This window comes from Lissotriton helveticus, chromosome 3_1 (genome assembly GCF_964261635.1).
Source record: "Lissotriton helveticus chromosome 3_1, aLisHel1.1, whole genome shotgun sequence".
NCBI lineage: Eukaryota > Metazoa > Chordata > Amphibia > Caudata > Salamandridae > Lissotriton > Lissotriton helveticus.
The window spans coordinates 115692695-115714764 of NC_136061.1; the positions used below are offsets into that span (position 1 = coordinate 115692695).

Here is a 22070-nt window from a genome sequence, read left to right on the forward strand (position 1 = left end):
GTGTAGCCACATCCCACTCCAGTTGGCGTCGACCCCGTAAGATGTCTTTATGCAGATTCCCCTCATGACCACCTTCATAGCCTACGTATCAAGAGAGAGAGAGCGGACCAGAAAGCTAGTCCTTATCCCCGGGGTTTGTATAATGTTAATCAAAAGAAGACTACCTTATGCATTTAGGAATAGAAAAAGAGGGGTAATGACTCTGGTATGTTTTGTCATGAGAGCATCTGGTTGGTATGCTCATGAAGCCCTCACCCACCAACCTAGTTGGTGGCATGCTTCATCATCGGGCCCACCCAGTGACACCTAGCGTGTCCCGGGTGTGCTTCGACGCCTGATTACAGCGGAGCTGGTATGTCGCTGAGTGTGCGGTGATGAATGTCGTGAATGTGACGTTAAAACGGCTTGGCGATGGTCCCAGTACCCGTGGGTGAATTAGACTTTGATACCTGGGCCACCGTCAGCGGTTAAAAATAAGGCTGTGGGATGTTGGTGGCAAGTTACGACCTCCTACATCCATGGTAAGTCAACATGTTTCAGCCAGTGCCTTATATATAAGCTGGCTTTCTTCAGGACTAAGTAAAATAAAATAAAGTGTATGTGATTTAAACTAGTGGGTGTGTTATTCAGACTATGTGTATACACGCACTAAAGTGTTTATCTATGTGTCAGAGGACCTGGACCTGTTGCGCCTCATTCGCAAACCGGTGCCCGGTTTGCGAAGGAGGCGCAACAGGTCCAGAGCGGATCCTAACCAGAAAAGCTGGTCAACCCCCTGCCTCTTCACAAATAATGAAGCACAATGCTGCTTAAACTAGCGTGTTTAGAGAAGGGAATCCCCCCTCTCACACATAGATGAGTGAAAGGGAGGATGGCTGGTTTAAAGGATAGATGGACGGGTGAGTGAAAGGATGAATCGATGGCTGGATGAGTGTAGAGTGGATGGATGATAAGAGTGAAAGGATGATGAGTGAAAGTGGAAATGGATGGATGAGTGGATAGATGGGTGGAAGGGTGGATGGATGGAAGGGTGGAAGGATGTGTCAAAGTATGGATGGCTGAGTGAAAAAATGGATAAGTGGAAGGGAGGATGGATGGAGTGAAAGGGTGGCTGGATCAAGTGAACGGGTGGTTGGATGAACTGAGAGATGGATGGATGACTGAAAGGATGGATAAGTAAAATTAAGGATGGGTAGGTTTGGAGAAGGATGGTCGGACAGATGAACTGACGGAACTGTGAAAGACTGAATGATGGATGAAAGAATAAATGGTTGACAGCAAGTATAAGTGAAATTGTATATGGAAGGTTGAAAGGATAGATGCTTGGATGGAAGAGCGCCCTCCTGCAGACGATTACAATGACTTGCTTGCTTGCTTGGTGCCTTAAGAACTTTGGTTCAAAGTGGGAGTTATTTTAATTTTCTGGCTACTCACTTGATCCTGTCGTGTGCATGACATGAGGCAGTGCAGGGCTGCGAGTCTCAGGTCAGACAGATCCACTATATGACCAATTATTGCATGGCTTTATTGACGTTGCCACGGGGTAAAATGTGTCTTTACCACGCATGCCTTTACCACGCAATTTTGTGGTAAAGACATGGTTGGTAAAGGGACATTTTTGGTAAAGATCACACTCCTGCCCCTCTGTCTTGAGCCCTAAAATTCGTCCCTCCTGCAGTCTAGTCTACCCACCCCAGCCCTATAAACTACCCTGACCTCCTATCCTTATCCTTAAAACCCGACCCCTTATCCCCCCAAAACTACTCCAACCCCATGCCCCCTCCCTGAGACCTAAACAGCCCCCACCCCCTAAAACCTCTCTTCCGCCCCAGCCCAACTGCCCCCTCAACCTGGAAAACTGTCCCTTGCCCTGAGCCCTAAAACTCAACCCTCTAAAAACTACTCTGACCCCAGTGCCCCTCTCTGAGCCCTAAAACCAACCCAACCCCCTCTTCCCACCTGCCCCAGCCCAACTCCCCCTTGGCCTGAAAACTGCCTCTTCCCTGTCCTCTGCCACGAGCCCTAAAACTCCCCCCCCTAAAAACTACTCCAACCCCAGCCCCCTCCATTTCCCTCCTGCCCCAGCCCAACTGCCCCATTGGCCTGAAAACTACCCCTTCCCTGAACCCTTAAACTCCAGACTCCCCCCCAACCCTGAAAACTACCCGACCTCCCAACCCTAAAAACTACCCCAACCCGTACAAACTCCTCCACCCCCTAAAACCCCACTACCTCACTATGTTGCGTCCTCTCCCGAACCTTCCATTTCCTGCTTCCACCAGCCACCGGTCAACTAGACCATGCATATGCCTTAACCATGCACATGCGATGTTAAGGCATCTGCATGGTTAAGGCAAGCGTGGTTACAATTGTGATGTCGGAACACCCATGGCTGAGGCCGCGGTGTTCTGACTGTTCCCCCTTTACGTGGCCTTGTGAATATGGGCAGGCACACTGTGCCACCAGTGCATCAAAATAAATGACGCGCCAGTGGTGGAATGGCCTTGTAAATGGGGCTCTCAGTGTTTAAGGATCGTATGCTCAATGCTGTGGCCAATGATGTACTATGTGGAGTTGTGCCTCAGTTTGCAGCATCGCGCTTCGCAGCCCTAATTAACATAATGAGTTCAAGTAAGTAATTTGGGAGCGAGTGTTGACTTATGTAGCTAGTTAATGTTTAGTGCTTAACTGCGGTAGATTAAATAAATATATTACAAGCCGGTTTACCCTGGCATGAAAAGTGCCCATTTAAGTGTGGTGTGTGCTGTCCGAGTTAAAAAGCAATCTGCCATCAATCAAACAAATGGAGCAACTATTTCCATTTCCAAAAGTCTGACAACATTTTAGACTGAAGCAAAAACAAGAATATGATGGACGCAGTGCCAAAACTTTTCAGACACTCACCCCCAGTCACAGATCTGGGTTGAATCCATCATCGTTCTTTAGCTCACTTCGCAACCCCAGTTCATACCCAGCCATATGGAAATCAGTTTTGACCCAGTACCTCATGGGAACAGCCCAGCCCAAACTGCCAAGCCAGGTCTTCCCTGGACCGGAAACAAGCATCCTAAAACCGGTTTTAGGGGATCACCCCTCATCAGCTAGGCTAGCTTGAATCCAGTGGCAAAGTGAGCAAGAGACCCACATCTGGGAATACCTTGCCAACTTAGGGCGAACAAAGCACACACAAGGAGATGATGTACAGAGTGACGAAACTTTTCAGACTATCACCCCCGTCACAAATCTGGGTTTAATCCATATGTTTTGTTTGTTCTCCATCTTCAACACGTGCAATCCACCAGAGGGGCGGGTGGATTGCACAAATGCTACCAAGGATTCTCGGGGCCTGCATTGAGAAATCTTGCCATAAGGAGGTCTAGAGGGTGATTTTTTCTTAACGTTGGCGTGCCGCTCAAGAGTAGAAACTCTGCTCCGCGCCACTTTGTTTTGCGCAGAGTAGGAATGTTTTTCAGCCAAAGATATTTAAAAATATCATTTCTTAACTTAAAGAATCAATATTTTTGTCAACAATATTTTTGACAATATTTCTGTGTCACGATATGAAAAACTTGATATTTCTGTAACTCAATATAACTTTATTCGAATTTTATCCAAATATCATCTGACAATCCTTGGACCAACTTTTTACCTTTTTAGACTCCAGGATCCCAAACATGGGTAGTAGCAAGACCGGGATGAGAGCTGTTACCGCCAGAGGTATAACTTCTGAGCACCAGTACACAGCCATAAGGATGATAATATAGCCACATTTTGCCTCCTGAAACAGACCAAGAATGGACAATTTTATTAATATTTCATGAGATGCTTGTAAAATCAAACACTTTTTGGAGCTAACAACCTCTTACAGTAAAATGTTCAGCAATTTTAGACAAGATTCCAGCAAAACCAAATAAATATATTACTGTTCAAACCAGATTTTTGGGGCGAAGACTACATCGTACCCTAGTCACATACACTTTTCTTGTGCACACACAAGACTTAAAGGCACTTTTAGTGCTCTTGGCTTGCAGGATTCATTTAATAGGCATTAGGTACTGAGGGCTCAGTGCTTCTGTTCTTAGCCTTCAGTATCTAATGTGCTGTGTTTCCTAGGGCTGGACTATGATCTATGACTCTTCTGCTAAAGCACAGTTGTTTCCTCACCCACTAAGGTGGCATCCTTCATCATCAAGCTCACTCCTCAAAATAGCTTGAGTGTCTTAGACTTCTGTCGGCCCCTCATATGTAGGAAGCCCTTAATGAGGCCTCTGTGATGTTGTCAGAGTACCACAAAGGGCGTATGGATACTACTGGTTCCTTAAAAACAGTGGGCCAGATTTACAAGAAACTGATGCATCTGTAGAGATGCGTCACTTTCCCTGCGCCAGCCTGCGATACCCTTGCACCACCATGGCGCACCATGGCACAAGGATTGACAGATGCGTCAGAAATTGTGACGCATCTGTTGGCCCAATAGTCACACATTGCCGGAGTTGTGTCGCAAGCACGACCCACGACACAACTCCAGCAATGTATTTTGAGGCCTATACTTACAGTACTGCGTCACTCTTTATGCCTGCTTCAAGCAGTAATAAGGGTTTGACACAGTGACATTTGACGTTGTAGATTTCACTGCGTTACTTTTACGAGGCCTTCCTCTGCGGGAACGGCCACCCTGCATACATTATACCTGACGCAGGTATAATGTGACGCAGGGCTTTACAAAATGACGCATCTCTCTGATGCGTGACGTTGTAAATTGGCCGCATTGTTTGCATTACCGGTGTGTCAAAATAAGTGATGCAACAGCAGCGCAAGGGGCTTGTAAATCTGTACCAGTATTTTCAAGCCTCAGACCCAGTCTTGTCACAGGGATACATCAATACAAATATATTTAGCCAACGGCGAGGCAATTGTATAGTTAGGGTTGCCATTAGTTTCAGAAGTCTGGTGCTTTAAAGCTGCTTGATGAAGACATATGTGTGTGGCCTGCAAGTCATATACTCGGATTCCTATAGGACCAGCTCATGTTTTTATCCTTGGGTGATGATTCGACCTATTATTCTCAACATGTGCAAACAACAAAGCGAGATGGCGAGTTGAACAAAAAAACTATGGGGCATATTACCAACAACTAGCGATAATTTTTGTCTCTAACTTGTTTAGAGACAAAAATTATCGCCGCACATCGGCGATTTTTATCGCAGATAAACCTTGCTATTAGCAAGGTTTATCGCAAATGCGATAAAAAACGGCCGCAATGCATGAATATCGCTGAAAAGTCCGCGATATTCATGCATTATCGAGCAAATGCTCTTAGCCATGTTAGCCATGTTATCCACCTCCCATTGGATAACATGGCTAAGAACTGCTCAGGGCAGGTGTTAGCTTTTGGAGATATTCGCGCTTAGCGCGAATATCTCCAAAAGTTGGTAATAGGAGATAGCGATGTTAGCGACTGTTTCCAGTCACTAACATCTTGGCACGCCCACTTTGCATGTCATTAGTGATAAATATCACTGACATGCAAAGCGGGGCCCAAGATGGTCGCTATCTCCAATTAGCTGTCGCTAACTGGTGTTAGCGACAGCTTGGTAATAGGGAGATCATTTTATCTCCGCTTTCTTGGCTTTTAAAGCCAAAAAAGCGGAGATAAACCCCCTTGATAATATGCCCCTATGTATTTAGACCTTGCTTAAAAAAATGCTATGAAATATGGTAATTCCACTTTATTATGTGGTAGTTACCTATGCCTCACCACATTTCCTTAATTTCATAGATCACGTGTACATCCTGCCTTTAGATAAAAACAATGGTGTTAGATCCATTCTAAACAGCAGGGGTGTAGGATCAGAGGATTGCACTGAGACATCTACACTGGTCTTCAAATCTGTGAGCCCTGTAAAGGAAACAGAGTAAGAAGAGGAGGGTCTTTTTTCTCAAAACATCAATTCCCTACCCAGACAAGACAGTGAATGTTTGCAGACCGAAACTCATTTACTAGTCTTGGTTGTGTCCTAAGTGTCAAGAAAAGTGCTCTGGGCAAAAGTCATCATAAGCCAGTCTTGGAAACGCAAATAAATATTTCTGTTTGCCTAAAACCGAATGAGGTGTGATAGTGCAGCTGAACTCCAAGCAATAGGCAACTTTTAGAATTTGTTTACACTTTTGACAGATATAGAATAACCGGGGCGGGTGGATTGCACAAACGCTACCAAGGATTCTGGGACCGTCTTGTGAGCCTCAATTTTGAGGGGACTCTCCTAAGCATAGATGGTTGGTCCATCATGTTAATCTTGTGTCCACCATAAATGACCTGCCATTGACGTTCTATCCGATGTTTCATCAAAGAAACGCTAAGAAGGATGCTACCATATCATAACATTTAAATGTGCTGGCCTTTATTAAGACAAGGAATCTCTAATAGGTCATATTTTGTTGAGAAGCCTATACTACTGCTGGCATATGTAGCATGAAGCACTCTTTCTAATGAGACATCACCAGGTAATTATAATATTAAACACAAGTGGCTCAGTTTTAAGCAAATCAAAAATATCAATGAAATCAATACAATTGCATTGCCGTACATGCTCACTTCATAGTTGTACTGCAATAGAATAGTCTCACATGCACGATAACACAACCATGGTCCAATCAAATACCTGTAGAGAAGACGATCAATATAGGATTGGAGCTCTCTCAATACTACAGTTTAAATCACTTTTTGGTGATTACTTTAGTTCTGACAAACCTAAAACTGCTTCTGGCCAGACCTAAAAATTACTATTATTCACACACAATAAAATGTTAAACATAATGCTTTGCACGTACACAATGAAAACTAGACCACCTTTCTGACCTGAACTAGAGATCTATCTATTATGGTCTCCTGGTAATAAATGATGTAAAACCCCTTTGTATGTGTTAGAAATGTGGTCTCTAGTTGCCAGTGGTTTGCTCCCTGCCCAAGTAGGGACCTCACTCTATGTTATGTTATGTTAATTGATTTTTTGAGCGCACAGCTGCCCCAGCAAAGGGGCGTCCCGGCGCTGTATCTGAAAAGGTAACATAACTAACAGAATAGACAGGGTAAAATTTTTTAATAAGGCAGGGAAAAAAGATACGTTTTAATAACCTTCCTGAAAGCAAAAAGATCTTCTAAGGATCGAATATGCACAGGGAGCGCGTTCCAAAGCTTGGAGGCCAACACAGTAAAAGAACGGCCACCCAGTCTGCATCTCTGGAAGCGCGGAACAAGTGCTAAATTTTGACCTGCAGAGCGGAGGCTACGTGAAGGCGTGTACAGGGTCAGGAGATGCTGAAGGATGGGAGGGGTGTCGGTTTTAAGAATTTTAAACGCGAAACACAGAGTCTTAAACTCTATGCGTCTGATTACAGGCAGCCAGTGTAGTTTAGAAATTGTGCTGCGGGCAGAACAGAACCGTGGCAGGCCTACCAGAGCCCTGGCAGCCGCGTTCTGCACCCGTTGGAGTCGCAGGACCTCCGCCTGATTAGCACCTAAAAGCAGTGAACTCGCATAATCAAGCCTTGATGCAATGCTAGCTTGAATCACCAACTGGCGAGTGGAGGCATCGAAAAATATGAAGGATAGGCCTCAAACCACGAAGGATGCCAAAGCATGTAGATGCCACCTTCTTAGTATGACACGAGAAGGTAAGTTTGGAGTCCAGCCACACGCCAAGGTTTTTAAGTTCGGAGACCGGCTTAGGGGGGGGTCCCAGCTCGTTAGGCCACCAGCTCGCACCCCACAGATCAGGATGTTTCCCTAATACCATCACCTCGGTTTTGAGGGCGTTGAGCTGTAAACAATTGGTGGTAAGCCAGCCAGCAACAGCCCTCAAACCATCCACAAAGTTTGATGCCAATTGGTCAGAGTCCCCATTGAGAACCACTGCCAGCTGGGTATCATCGGCGTATGATACCATTGTGAGACCCCAACTCTTGGCAACCGCCGCCAACGGTTGGACGTATATGTTGAAGAGAGTGGGGCTCAACGCCGATCCCTGTGGAACTCCTTGAGCGATGGCATGAGGTTTAGATCTGAACGGTGGCACTACTACCTGAAATGATCGTTCCGAGAGAAACGATTGGAACCAATCCAGCGCCTTGCCAGATATACCAGCCTCACCAAGCCTGCGGATAAGAATGGTGTGGGATACAGTGTCAAAGGCGGCACTGAGGTCTAATAAGACCAGTGCCGCCGTTTGACCTGCATCTAGTACAGAGCGGAGATACTCAACCATATATAGGAGTGCCGTCTCTGTACTGTGCCCAGATCTAAAACCATTCTGTGTAGGATCCAGTAGGTGTGCAGAGGTCAGATGTTTCGTTAAGATGTTATTCACATGAGCCTCTGTGATCTTTGTCACCCATGGAAGGAGGGAGATAGGTCGATAGCTCTCCGGCTTCACTGGATCCAGCCCCGGTTTCTTTATAATGGGCATAACACAGGCAGCTTTCCAGCTAGGTGGGACTAACCCGGTGGTAAGGGATTGATCCACCAGTTGTCGAATCGGTGGGAGGCAGATAGACGCCGAGTCCAAAAACTGGGCCGGTCTCAAAGGGTCATCCGGCGAGCCAGACTTAACCTTGACCGCTAGGAGATTAAACTCCTGTTCCGATGGTATGGGAAGCGCAGCCAAGCACTGTGATGTACGCAATGTAAAAGTCGTACTGTCAGGATCAGCTTTGGGAAAAGAGCGATAGATGGTATTTACTTTCTCCACAAAAAAGCTAGCTAACAACTCACAGTGAGCAAGGGAGCAAATCTCCGTAATAGGAAGTCTGTTCGTCGTGAGCTCCTTTAAGACTTTAAAGACCAGTTTGGACGGATTGGAGCTCGCCTGGAACTCTCTAGCATAGTAATCAGCCCGAGCCCGGCAGACAGCTCTATGATATATCTTTACCCTTGCCAGGTAGCAAACCTTTAGATCACTGTCATAGTTCTTCCTCCATGCTCTTTCGGCTTGACAGCAGGTGGCTTTGATCCGCCTAAGTGCCTCCGAGTACCAGGGATTAGGCTGAGAAGATCGATTTCTACTCCAGCTGGCCGGGATTAGTGCATCAAGCGCCTGGACAATCCAGGCGCAAAAGATGTTGTACCCAGTTGCAACGTCATCCTTAAAAACCAGAGGAGTGGTGGCCAAAAGACGGTGGAAGTCCTCCAATTTAAGCTTTTTCCAGGGACGCCTGAAAGATGTTTTAGCGGGCTTCCCGGTAGAGCGCGTTGCCATTGTAACATAGAGCTCAATGAGATGGTGATCACTCCATCCCATAGGTCTAGGGGGAGAGACCTCGGCCAGTTGGAGATTGGTAAAAACCGGGTCAAGAATATGACCACCCTCATGGGTCGGGAGACGGACCAGTTGGGACAGCTGCACTGCTTCAAGGTCGTCCAGCAGGCTTCTAACCACTGGTAACTCCATGGCATCAAAATGTATGTTAAGATCGCCGATGATGGTGATATTGGAGGAGGACAAAGACAGAGAGCTAACCAGCTCCGGAAGAGCTTTCCTAAAGGCACAGTCACTCCCTGGAGGGCGATATATCAAAAGGCCTGATAATGTTTGTGTCTGACCAATGCTGATGGAAAAATGGGCACACTCAGCACCAATCAAGTCCATGGGCTTCCAGGTACAAGTGTGGCAAGTTTTAAAAGCCACAGCTATACCTCCTCCTCTCCCCTTGCGATTTAATGTGTGGATTGCGTAACCCGGAGGAAGGGCCAAGTTGATAATAGCCACATCCTCATCGCTAGCCAGGTCTCCGTCATAAAGAAGGCATCAGGGCCTTCTAACGAGATAAGCTCGTATATATCTCGGTAATGCTTCGGCAGGGACCTGACATTATGGTGCCAGAATTTAATAGCACTGGGAGGAGGAAGTATCTTATTCCGATGTAGTGGTACCTGGCTGGGGGCCATCAACGGTGCTGTTAGTTCCCACCAGCCACATGGGCAGGTATAGGGACCACACAAGGGATGCTGCACTGACAGGGTAAGGAGATTACACAGCTAAGATAAAGTCTGCCTACCCTCTTGGTAGCTTAGCACTAGCCTTCAGGCTTATCTGAGAGGCAATGTGTAAAGTATTCATACACACACACTCAGTAACACAGTGAAAACACTACAGAAGGAGTCCAAACCAGTTTAGAAAAATAGCCAATTTGTACCCGAATAAAACAAGACCAAAGTGACACAAATCCAATGTACACAAGTCAATGTATCAATTGTAATAGATTAAACCAGTATAGTCCATTGAAATCAATCGATGCACTTGTTTAGAACAAAGGGGCATATTATCAAGGGGCTTTATCTCCGCTTTTTTGGCTTTAAAAGCCAAGAAAGCGGAGATAAAATTATCTCCCTATTACCAGGCTGTCGCTAACACCAGTTAGCGACAGCTAATAGGAGATAGTGAGCATCTTGGGCCCCGCTTTGCATGTCAGTGATATTTATCACTAATGACATGCAAAGTGGGCGTGCCAAGATGTTAGCGACTGAAAACAGTCGCTAACATCGCTATCTCCTATTACCAACTTTTGGAGATATTCGCGCTAAGCGCTCATATCTCCAAAAGCTAACACTTGCCCAGGAGCAGTTCTTAGCCATGTTATCCAATGGGAGGTGGATAACATGGCTAAGAGCATTTGCTCGATAATGCATGAATATCGCTGACTTTTCAGCGATATTCATGCATTGCGGCCGTTTTTTATCGCATTTGCGATAAACCTTGCTAATAGCAAGGTTTATCTGCGATAAAAATCGCCGATTTGCGGCGATAAGTTTTGTCTCTAAATAAGTTAGAGACAAAAATTATCTCTATTGGTTGGTAATATGCCCCAAAGTACCTTAGATGCATCAAAAATCATAGACGATACCAGGGACAGGGGAGGTGAGGTGCAAGGAAAAGCAAACATTGTGTTGGTTCTTTACTGGCTGGGGAGGTGATGTGTCGGTTCCTTACTGCTATAGGGGAGGTGAAGCATTGGTTCCTTACTGCAAGGCAGGGGAGGTGATGCGTAGGTTGCTTACTGTAGCTGGGGAGGTGATGAGTCGGTTTCCGGACACGCTGCCCTGGTTCCTTACAGCGGTGTTAATGAAGAAGTTGGCACCCAAGGACGATGCATTGAAAATACAGACGCACTTTGTTGTTTCAACAGTGGCAAAGCAGGAGATGCGTTAGAGTTGGGGTAGGTGTCACACATGTCGGTGATGTGGTGCTCGAAACTCATGCAGCGGCGATCCTTCTGAAGTGCTGTGACAGCAATCTGGGACCTACGAAGAAAGCTGTGGTCAATGTGTCAAGAGGGTACCACACTCTGGTGCATGCAGGGGTGCTACGTTAAATCTTTACAGCGAGGCGTCGATTTGGACAGATGCTGGGAGTCGATGCAGGGATTTTCTCCTTAAAGTTACCAGGTTTCATTTCCAAGGACCCAGGAACTGGATTTGGCACCACTTGGCAAGTCATGACTCTCTGCAATAGCCCAGGTACAGGCAGGTGAAGTCTTTGATGGCCCTCAGACTTCTTAACAGGTGGCCAACTCAACTCAGGCCTTAGAGAACCATGGAAGCAGGAAACAGAAAGCAAAGTCCAGTCCTTTCACTTCCAGAACAGAAGCAGCAAGCAGCATGCCAGCACAGCAAAGCAAACAGCAAAGTGTCAGTCCCTCCTGAAACAACACAGATCTTCTTCCTGGCAGAATGTCCTCAACTCAGAAGTGTTCTGAGTATATGGTATCAGAAGTCCAGTACTTATACACATTTCAGCCTTTGAAGTAGCAAACCTCAAAGGAAACTCTTTGTAGTGCACAAGACCCTGGCTTTCCCTGCCCTGACTCCGGGCACACTCCAGGGGATGGAGACTGCTTTGTGTAAGGACAGGCACAGCCCTATTCAGGGGTCAGTGGCAACTCCTCCCAACACTCTATCGCAGGAAGGCTCATCAGCCTGGTGATGAGCCACCGGGATATACAGGACACAGCTCAGCCTCTTTTGTGTGACTGTCTAAAGTGAATGCACAAACAGCCCAAATGTCATCCTGACCCAGACATGTGTTCAGCACACAGGCAGAGGCACAAAATAGTTAAAGCAAGAAGATGCCAACTTTCTAAAAGTGGCATTTTCAAACTTGCAATTTAAAACCCAACTTTAGGAAAATATGTATAATTGTGAGTCCAGAGACCCCAAACCCCAATTTTCTATCACCTCCCACTTTGTGTGAGAGATAGGCTGTAGTGAAAAACCAAATGAGCATTATTTTACTGCCAGGACATGTAAAACACAACAATACATGTCCTACCTTTCAGATACATTGCACCCTGCACCCTGCACATGGATGCCTTACATGTAATAAAAGGGAAGGTCTGGGCCTAGCAAGTGGGCGCACTTGCAAGGGCGAAATGGCTGATTAAAACTGTATACACAGTCACTGCAGTGGCAGGCCTGAGCATTGGCTGCAGGGCTACAAATGTGGGTGGCACAATCAGTGCCGCAGGCCCACTAGTAGCGTTTAATTTACAGGCCCTTGGCACACCTGGTGTACTTTACTAGGGACTTACTAGTAAATCAAGTATACCAATCGTGGAGAAACCAATCACCAATACGTTTATGCAGGGAGCACTTGCACTTTAGCTCTGGTGATCAGTGGTTAAGTGCTGAGAATCCAAAAAACCATAAAAATGAAATGCAGCACACAATCAAAAACAGGAGATCAGAGGCAAAAAGGCAGGAGAAACCACGCCAAAAGATGCCAAATCTAACAGTATTGGGTTGCCATGAACTCCATAATATAGAATTCCTTCATATATATTTGTAAGAGTTCACATTGTAAAACAGTTTTCTATTTCATTGTGTAAAAAATTGTGTTATTAGTTAAGAGAGGTGTGAGCCCCACTCATGTAATAAATACAATCCCTGCCAGGGGGAACCACAAAGGATACTAAATAAACCTGTACTTAACCCTCTGGTAGGTTGGCACAAAAGCAGTGAGGCTTAACTTGGAGGAAATGAGCAAAGTATTTATGCAGCGCACAAACAGAAATGAAGTAAAAACAGAACACAAGAAAAATCGCAAACCAATTTAGACAAAGAAAGAAAAATGTATACATTAAATACATTACAATGACAAACATCCAATAAGTAGAACTAGAATTATACACATAGATGTCATTTGGGAGTCACCAGGGTTTGCAAAAAGAATAAATGAAAGGCAGAAATGTTGAGAGAGCACGAGTTTGGAAAAAAATGTATAAGTACGCCATATTTACAAGCACGTAGTTAGTTAACATGTACTTTGCACCAGAGTGTTTATATTTAGAAGAGAAATACACAGAGTGTCTTATATTCAGTGGTGAAATGCATAGAATGTTTAAGTAGAGTAACAATAATCATAACTGTGTGAGATTAATGTAGAAATGTTTGGGATGAATATGAAAACCTCATGTTCTCATGTTAAAGGAATAATGTAAGAGTTGAATGTAACTCTAAAAACCCAGTATTTTGTGTAGGCCTCATGGCAATTCACAAGCAAATCTAAACGTGCTGCTAAAATAATGTGAGACAAGGTTGACATGGTTCTTTCAAAATGTACTATTGAACTTAGGGTTAAAAGTATATGCTTTATAGATGTGTTATTTTAGAAACGTATGCTAGTTAAGAATGTTTGCTGTTTAAATCAAGTTAACGTTTTAAGAGTGCAGGAACCTGCTGAATGTAAATCAAGTAGGCCAGAGCCGATAATGTCATGAAGTTGAAATCGTCATGTGCTCGTTAGAGGAGAGGTCGTGAGGTGTCCAGTATGAAGCTCTGAGAGTGTTTTATGGCCTAAGATATGGGGAAGTCTGGAATTTGAGGCCCACTGCAGGAAGAGCTGTATGCAGGTGCGAGGGTCCTAATCAGCTCGAATGAAAGGGACTTTGTTCAGTGGCGCCTTGCGCAGGCCTGTAGGAGTTTCCAGGAATTTCAGGGGGTATCAGCGCACGGAAGAAGAAGCCTGGGAACCAAGGTCAACTTTAACGAGGGTCTTCAAGAGTACCATCATGGAGTTTGCCGCGGAAAGATGTACCACGTGAGGGGCGTCCCAAGGGGCGTTTCTATTGGAAATGTGATTTGGTATTAGGGAAAGTGACCCGGGAGGAGAGCAGAGCAGATGATTTTGGGAGCCTAAGGAAGCGGATGGGTAGGCAGATAGGCTGATCAGGAGAGACCCATTATCAGAGAAGAGACAAAGAGAAGTGCGTGATCTTCTTAGGAAGTCACCACGGCTGACACCTAGAGGGTTAAGATCTTGTTAAGTAGGGATGTCATTTAGTATAGTGTAGGGACAGACTAACTTTAAATTTTTCTTTTCTGTAATGACTTTGAGGTTGCAACTTGTATCCATTTTAGCAACCCTGATGGTATTCGAACTTGTACTTATTATTTTGTTCTTCAGACTCAGACTATTCAAGAAGTTCATGTTCATAGTGATTCCGATTTACCTGTTGAATCTCATCTTGAGAAGTTTGTATCTTCAGTTATCTTTGACTTTATATTAAATCTTTAAAACTTAATTTTGGTCAGTGGTCATTTAGAGTGGTGTAAGTTCTTAAATTGATTGTTTACCTCGAGATTACCTTTTACTCAAGACAGGTACCAACGATTCAGTCGACAGGAAAAAGGGATTTGGCAAGATAATTAGTAACCAGTAATCCCGCGTTAGCAGTTGGTAGCAGAGTGAGGATGGTTATCTTCTTGAGGAAGGTAATCTAGAGAGGTTAGTTTACCCCAAGGCCCGAGACGTCGAGAGACGAGCAGCGGAAGAATCGTGTGCCGAAAGGTGCAGACGGTGCGAGAAAAGCAGCAGTATCGGAGAGTGAGTATAAAAAGGGTCATGCGTGAACAGATTGCGGTGTTTTGTGTTGTATTTGTATTGTAATGTCTTGCGGAGTTGAATGCCTGTAGTGTGAATGAGAGAAGGTTGTGAGCGCGCGCAACCTGGTAAACTGGTAACCTGGTAAACGGGTGTACTGGTGAAATCTTAAGTTCAGGCCAGAGCTTAAGTGGTTTTGGGTGTATCGAACATCCAGGGTAGTTGTCGACCATAGTACGGAGGTCACGAGGTACCATTGACCGCCGTGGATCCAAGATAGGGGGAGTGTAAGAGTGAGTGTATGAGTAACGGACGCTGGTCGAAAGTTACTGCGTGTGAGTAACCTATCGGAGAAGGCGATTGTCTGGAAGTAAACGGAAAGACATTTCGCCAAGTTAGGGTGACAACTACAGAAAGACTGTGGGCGTACAGTCAAAGAAAGGTGATCGCTTGGACGGAAGTAATCATTTTTCAGTGTATGAATGGGATGCGTGCATGACCGAGGAGACGAGCTGAGAAAGGAGGGGAACTGCTGCGAAGGGGGACGGGTGACGTCGGCTAGAGCCGCGCTGTGATTGAGCGGTTGGTGTGACGTTAGCTAGAGCCGCGCTCTGGTTGGGCGGCTAGAGTGACGTCGGAGGAAAGTCGCGTACGGATAGGCCAGTTAGTGAGAACGGCGCTGAGATTGGTGGAATATCATCAGGAAGTAAACAAACGCGGAGAAAAGAGAAATCATGAAGTGTTTTAAGTGTTTGAAAGGGATTTTTAAACGTAAACGAAGTGAACATTATTACGGGGAAGAGGCTCCCCCAGAGGGTACGCCAGCTCATTATATGGCAACGAATGTTGGGCTGCATACGATATTGTGGATTGGGGCTTGGAATAAGCTTACGGAAGGAAATGAGGAAATGCAGTTCCCGAAGTATGGAACGTTTAAGTTAGAGGTGTTACATCGGCTAAAAGCAACCATGTCCTCATTGAAACCTTCACCTAGACCAACACAGTTTGAGGCTCTTAATGCATGGATTAAGGCTGCACACGACCGAAATTTGAACAGGCGTCAACAAAGGCTGACGCAATCGGTAAGGGCAGTGCGAGATTCCAAATGGGATGAGGAGGAAAAGCGTTGGAGGGTACGGACTATTGAGGTGGAGAAAATGTATCCGATGAGGGAGGTGTCAGGAGGAGGAAACCTCATGGAAGAAGACGAGGAAAGCGAGTCGGAGGACAATCTGATAAACAGATTGTTAATGGATAGACCACCTCCGAGAGTGGGATTGATAGAAGATAGAGGGCTCGCAAGGGAAGATGGGAATGAGATAGAGGGGTATACACCACTCCCTATATCGGAATGGACACCTAGCAAAGGCGGAGAAACACCTCCAAACAACACTGTACAGAGTGTAGTGGGAAGGTTTGTGGTGCAGAAAACGCCAACCACAGAAAGGGTTGAGTCTGTGGGATTGCCAGACGCTCTTCAAGTGCCTGTTACCATAGGACCCATAGTTTCGATCTATAATTCTGAGAGAGATAGAGGGGAACAACAAAGGCAATTGGATAGGGAAAGGATTGAGATGGAAAGGAGGAATAATGTGACGAATGCATGGAAACAATTACCAGGTTCGGTAACGTGGAACACCCCATTAGACACAACTGTCGGTCCCAATTCAGAACAGGGAGGTCCGAGAGGACCAATGGATCTAAGGGGACCGCGGCCAAGATCTTTTTCAGAGTTAAGAGCTGATTTGAGGGAATGGGACGGGTCCATAGTATCTCCGAGTAACAGGACAAGAACGGAACCAGAGTGGGAAAGCAGGGGTAACGGGACCGTATCTCATTGTGGGGCCAGCGAAAGCAGTCAGGGCCGGGAAGGCCAAAGTCAAGAGAATAGAGGGGATGCAGGTCCTACAAATCAGAGAGAACAATCGGAACAAAATACTAGGATTGTAGAATGTGAGGAAGTGTCCCGTCTTTGGGGGAACGGAGGAGATGAGGCGGTACGGAATTTTCAGAATAGGTTTAGGTGCCTTCATCATACGCTTGGGGAAGACGTTCAACATTGGAGAAAGGAGAACAGCGATAGGTCCCGCCACGCCTCGAATACTCAGGAAGCACAGGGAAGTAGGGAAGAAAGAGGGAGTAATAGAACCTCTTATCCTCAATCCCGTGAAACTAGCCAGGATGGAGAGAGAGAGGCTGGGAGGCATGAAGGAGTGTTTCACCACCCACCCCGAGAAGACGGAAAGGCATGGGACTTAGAGAGATGGGAACAGGGGAGGACTCCCTATAATTCACCAATACCTAAGCGTAGATCTCGGAGCTGGGATGGGAGAGATGCGGATGGAGGAGCTAAATTGAGTGTCTTGAAAGCTGAAATAAAGGCAAAAAGGCTTGATGTTACCAGTTTAAAATCAGATGTTGATGAGATAATAGATGGAACATTGCCTTTGGAGAGGATAGAATTGTATGAACAGGATGAGTTATTGTTCATGGCAAAGGATATTACTAGGAAAGCTAGAGCGGTTCATGAAAAACTGACCGATTTGGCAGACAAGTATGCCGTGGATTTGTCTAGGACAAGGGCATTACAGAGTAACCACAGATTACAGTACGCAGACCAAGATCTAGATGAGAAGAGAACTGCTGGATTAAAAACACACATAAGAGAGCTGGTAACAGGGATAAGAGTGTGGAGAGAACTGGATAAATGGGAAGAAAGGTGGTCGAAAAAGGGCACAGTTAGGCGAAGTACAAATGTGATGACCCCAGAGGGAAGGGTAATGCAGATGGAGGCATTCCCTTTGCGAGAAATATCAAATGGAAATTATGTACATGTACCCTGGAGTAGAGGAGACTTAGCCGCATTTACCAACTCATTCCCGAAGTTGCGGGACAACCCAGTCGAGTGGTATAAGCAGGTAGAGAGGTTTGTTAAAATTTCGAAAGTATTGTGGATAGATTTGAACACGTTGTTTGACATCGTGGTCCCATCTGATTTGTGGACCCCTTGTAAGACTAGTGTCGACTGGCCAAATGCTGAACCATTGAGAGATGTTCGAACTAATGGACCAGCTGAGATAGTCATGCAAAAGTATGAAAGGGTAATAGCATGGCTGAAAGATAAGGTACCACCACAGGATATAGATTGGGTAAAAATAGACCGAACAAGGCAGGAACCCAAGGAGACAGTTCACGAGTTTTATGAAAGATTGTTGAAAACATTCAAGCAATACAGTGGACTAGATGTAATGGATCCCAAAGACATAGGGCAGTTCGTGTCAAAGTTTGTATTGGGGTTGAGACCTGATATTTGTTTGATGATACAGCAACATTTAATCTGTTGGCAGAACAAACCACTAGATGAGATTTTACGATATGCGAGGTACTGCAGTGACGAGATAGATTCTAAAGCCAAGAATCTAAAGGAGAAATTGATGGTGGTGCAAATGCAGTCCGCTGGGAAGGGTGGCCAGCAGAAGCAGGGGATGGGACGAAAACCAAATGGTCAGAACAAAGATAATGAAGAAGGGCAGAGACCTAGGATAGACTTTGCCACTTTAAAGAAAACGACAAAGTGTCATCTGTGTCACCAGGTGGGGCATTGGCGACGCGAGTGTCCCTTTAACCCTGAAAACGGAGAGCAAGAAGTAGAAGAGCAGGTCCAAGAAGACCCAGTGCAAAAAGTGACAGTCCCAAGCAGTAAGGTGGCCAAAGGGGGGACTTCGGCTCCACGGGCCCAATTCCCACAGCCACCGAAGATAGCAGCTGGAGGAAAGGTCTTTAAACAAATGCCTCTGTTTATCGAGGAAGAAAAATGTTATTACATTGATCCATTGACAGGACAACGGGTGAGCAGTGAAGAAGACTGTACCCTCGGGGCAGTTCTAGAAGTGGATCAGAGAGGGCCATTTGTTGAGGCAGAAGTGGCAGGGTGTCCCACTACGTTCTTAGTGGACACTGGGGCTACTCGTTCGACTCTGAGATCAGCGGTGGTTCCAGACTTGCCAATGTCAGGGGAAACAATTCAAGTGGTAGGAGTCGCAAATAAAAGAATGACTAGTCCCTTGACAGAACCAGTGTCTGTGAAAATTGGAAACCACATGAACGAACATCAGTTTGTGGTTTGTGACTCGAGTCCGGTATGTCTGTTAGGTAGGGATTTGTTATGCAAATTGAATTGCACCATATACTGCACCCCACAAGGAGTGGAGGTACAGACTACCGACGATGATGCTACCTTTAAGGTGGCCAATTCAAAATTCTGTGTAGAATTATATCCTACTCTGACTGTAGAAGATCTTCCACAAGACTTAAGAGATGCAGTGGCGTCAGAGGTGTGGGATTTCACAGGAGAAGATATAGGATTGATTAAAGGGGTAGAACCGGTAAAAATTCTGGTAAAACCAAATGTTGAGTTTCCAAGAACGCCTCAATACAAATTGTCCCAGGAAACGATTGCAGGAATAAAGCCTGTGATCGAGTCAATGATACAGCAGGGAATACTGAAGGAAATCGTGGGCAGTCCTTGTAACTCCCCGATTATGGGTTTGCAGAAACCTAGTGGGAAGTTTAGGATAGTTCAGGATTTACGAAAGATTAACAACATAGTCGTTTCATGTTGTCCCGTGGTACCGAATCCATCAGTGATATTGTTTCAAATACCATGTCAAGCAGAATGGTTCACAGTGATAGATCTTTGCCAGGCTTTCTTTTCAATCCCATTGGATGAAGAGAGCAGGTACCTTTTTGCGTTTAAAATGGAAGATCGCGTTTTAACATGGTGTCGAATTCCACAAGGATTCACAGACAGTCCATCCATCTTTAATCAGTTGTTGAAAAAGAATCTTGAGAATCTAGTACTGCCACAGAACTCGGTTCTGGTACAGTACATAGATGACCTACTTGTTGCGTCAGAAACAGAGGAAGCTTGTAAAGTAGATTCAATTGCCTTACTGAATCATTTAGCTGAAAATGGACATAAGGTATCTCCGAGCAAGTTACAGTATTGTCTGACAGAAGTACAGTATCTAGGGCACAGGTTAGAAAAAGGGAAACGAAAGGTGTCCCCAGAGAGGATTGAGGCGATAATGAAAATGAATGCGCCTACAACTCAGAGAGAGGTTAGAATGTTCCTAGGAATGGTGGGTTACTGCCGACAGTGGATAGTTAACTTTTCACTGAAAGCAAAGCCCTTACAGAAACTGACGCACAAGGAGGTGAGTGATCCGGTACCATGGGATGAAGAATGTCTGGTGGCGTTTTTACAGCTGAGGGACGATTTATGTCGTGCTCCGGCTCTGGGAATGCCAGATTATGAAAAGTCGTTTTCACTCTATTGCTGTGAGAGAGAGGGATGTGCTTTGTCAGTCTTGGCACAGACCCACGGTAATGCCCGTAGACCAGTTGCATATTTTTCGGCTACATTAGATCCAGTAGCCGCAGCGTTGCCCGGATGTCTCAAATCCGTTGCTGCAACGGGTGTCAGCATTGAAAGGAGCGAAAGTATTGTAATGGGACATCCAGTAGTAGTGTATGTACCACATTCAGTTGAATTGTTAATGACCAGGACGAAGACGCAGCATCTGACCAATAGCAGGCTCACGCGTTATGAGCAAGTTATACTTGCCGCAGAAAACGTGACTCTCAGGAGATGCTCTGTCTTGAATCCTGCTACTTTGATGCCATTACCTACTGTAATAGAAGGCGAAGGATGTGAAGACCACGATTGCCTTGATGTGACTGAACTATGCACGAAACCCAGACCAGATATAGTGGATGAGCCATTGTCTGACCCCGATGAAATTTACTTTGTTGATGGCTCATGTTTAAGAGACGATACTGGTCGGTTAAGAGCAGCTTATGCTGTTTGTACCATTACTGAAGTTGTGGAAGCCGCTTGCCTGGAAGGAGTACATTCCGCACAGGTAGCAGAGATTATTGCCCTAACTCGTGCCTGCATAGCAGGAAATGGAAAGAGAGTCACCATCTACACGGACAGCCAATATGGTTTCGGTGTGGTTCATGATTTCGGGCAGTTGTGGTCTCAGAGGGGTTACATGACCTCCTCTGGTTCGCCCATTCGAAATGGAGAATTTGTGAGATTGCTGATAGAAGCATTACAAGGTCCTGTTGATATTGCAGTGGTGAAGTGTGTAGCTCATACTAAGAATACAGATTTTGTGTCACAAGGTAATAGAGATGCTGATGAAGTCGCACGCTATTGTGCGGAACAAAGTTATTCTTTCTCAAAGGTGGAAATAGAAGGTGCAGAAGAAAAGACTGAATTAAGTATGATGTTAGAAACTGTAGACACTTGGGAGGATTTAAGAATAATGCAGGAGAACGCACCTGAAAAAGAGAAAAAGGCATGGGAAATAGCAGGCTGTGTGCGAAGTGAAATGGATTTTTGGGTTTCAGCAGATGGGAGAGCTGTGTTACCTGAAGAATTAGCTAATCCCATGGCGAGAGAAATACATGGTCCAGTACATCTAGGAAGGGATGCTATGATGAGAGTTTTTAGGCAAACTTGGTATTGCCCGAAATTCAGAATAGCAGCAGAATCAGTATGTAAGCGATGTGTTACCTGCCAACAACTGAACGTAGGCAAACGAACACCAGTCACACTGAGTCACATTGGGAGGTCAGGGGGGCCTTTCAATAGAATGCAACTAGACTTCATCGAAATGCCAAGAGTCAATCGCCTTCGGTATGTGTTGGTGATTGTATGCGTATTTTCCAGATGGGTTGAAGCGTACCCTACACGTAGGTGCGATACACTCACAGTGGCTAAATTGTTGCTCAGGGAGTTGATACCGCGCTTCGGGGTGCCTGCCTCTTTGGAATCGGACAGAGGAAAACATTTTAACAGCGAAATAGTGAAGATGTTGTGCTCCACGCTGAATATCGATCAAAAGCTGCATTGTAGTTATCGACCAGAGGCTTCAGGAATTGTGGAACAAGTGAATGGCACTTTGAAGAATAGATTGGCTAAAGTAGTGGCATCCACATCTTTGAGTTGGCCAGATGCTCTTCCATTGGTGCTCATGAGCATGCGCAGCACGCCTGATAGGAGGACAGGTCTTTCTCCCCACGAGATCCTGATGGGGAGGGCCATGAGACTTCCTACAGTTCCAACTACTGCTCTATTGAATATTACAGATGATCTGATCTTGGATTATTGTAAAGGACTGTCTGACG

General features: G+C 45.4%; 1 protein-coding gene across 2 annotated transcripts in view; it reads right to left on the reverse strand.

Annotated features, from left to right (window-relative positions):
* Positions 1-22070, reverse strand: part of SLC13A5 (solute carrier family 13 member 5) — a 523479-nt gene that overhangs the window by 121817 nt on the left and 379592 nt on the right. For both annotated transcript variants that reach the window (XM_078679336.1, XM_078679335.1), the window contains one exon: positions 3650-3778. In XM_078679336.1, coding sequence (XP_078535462.1) covers positions 3650-3778 — 129 coding nt within the window. The remainder of the gene's footprint in view (positions 1-3649; positions 3779-22070) is intronic.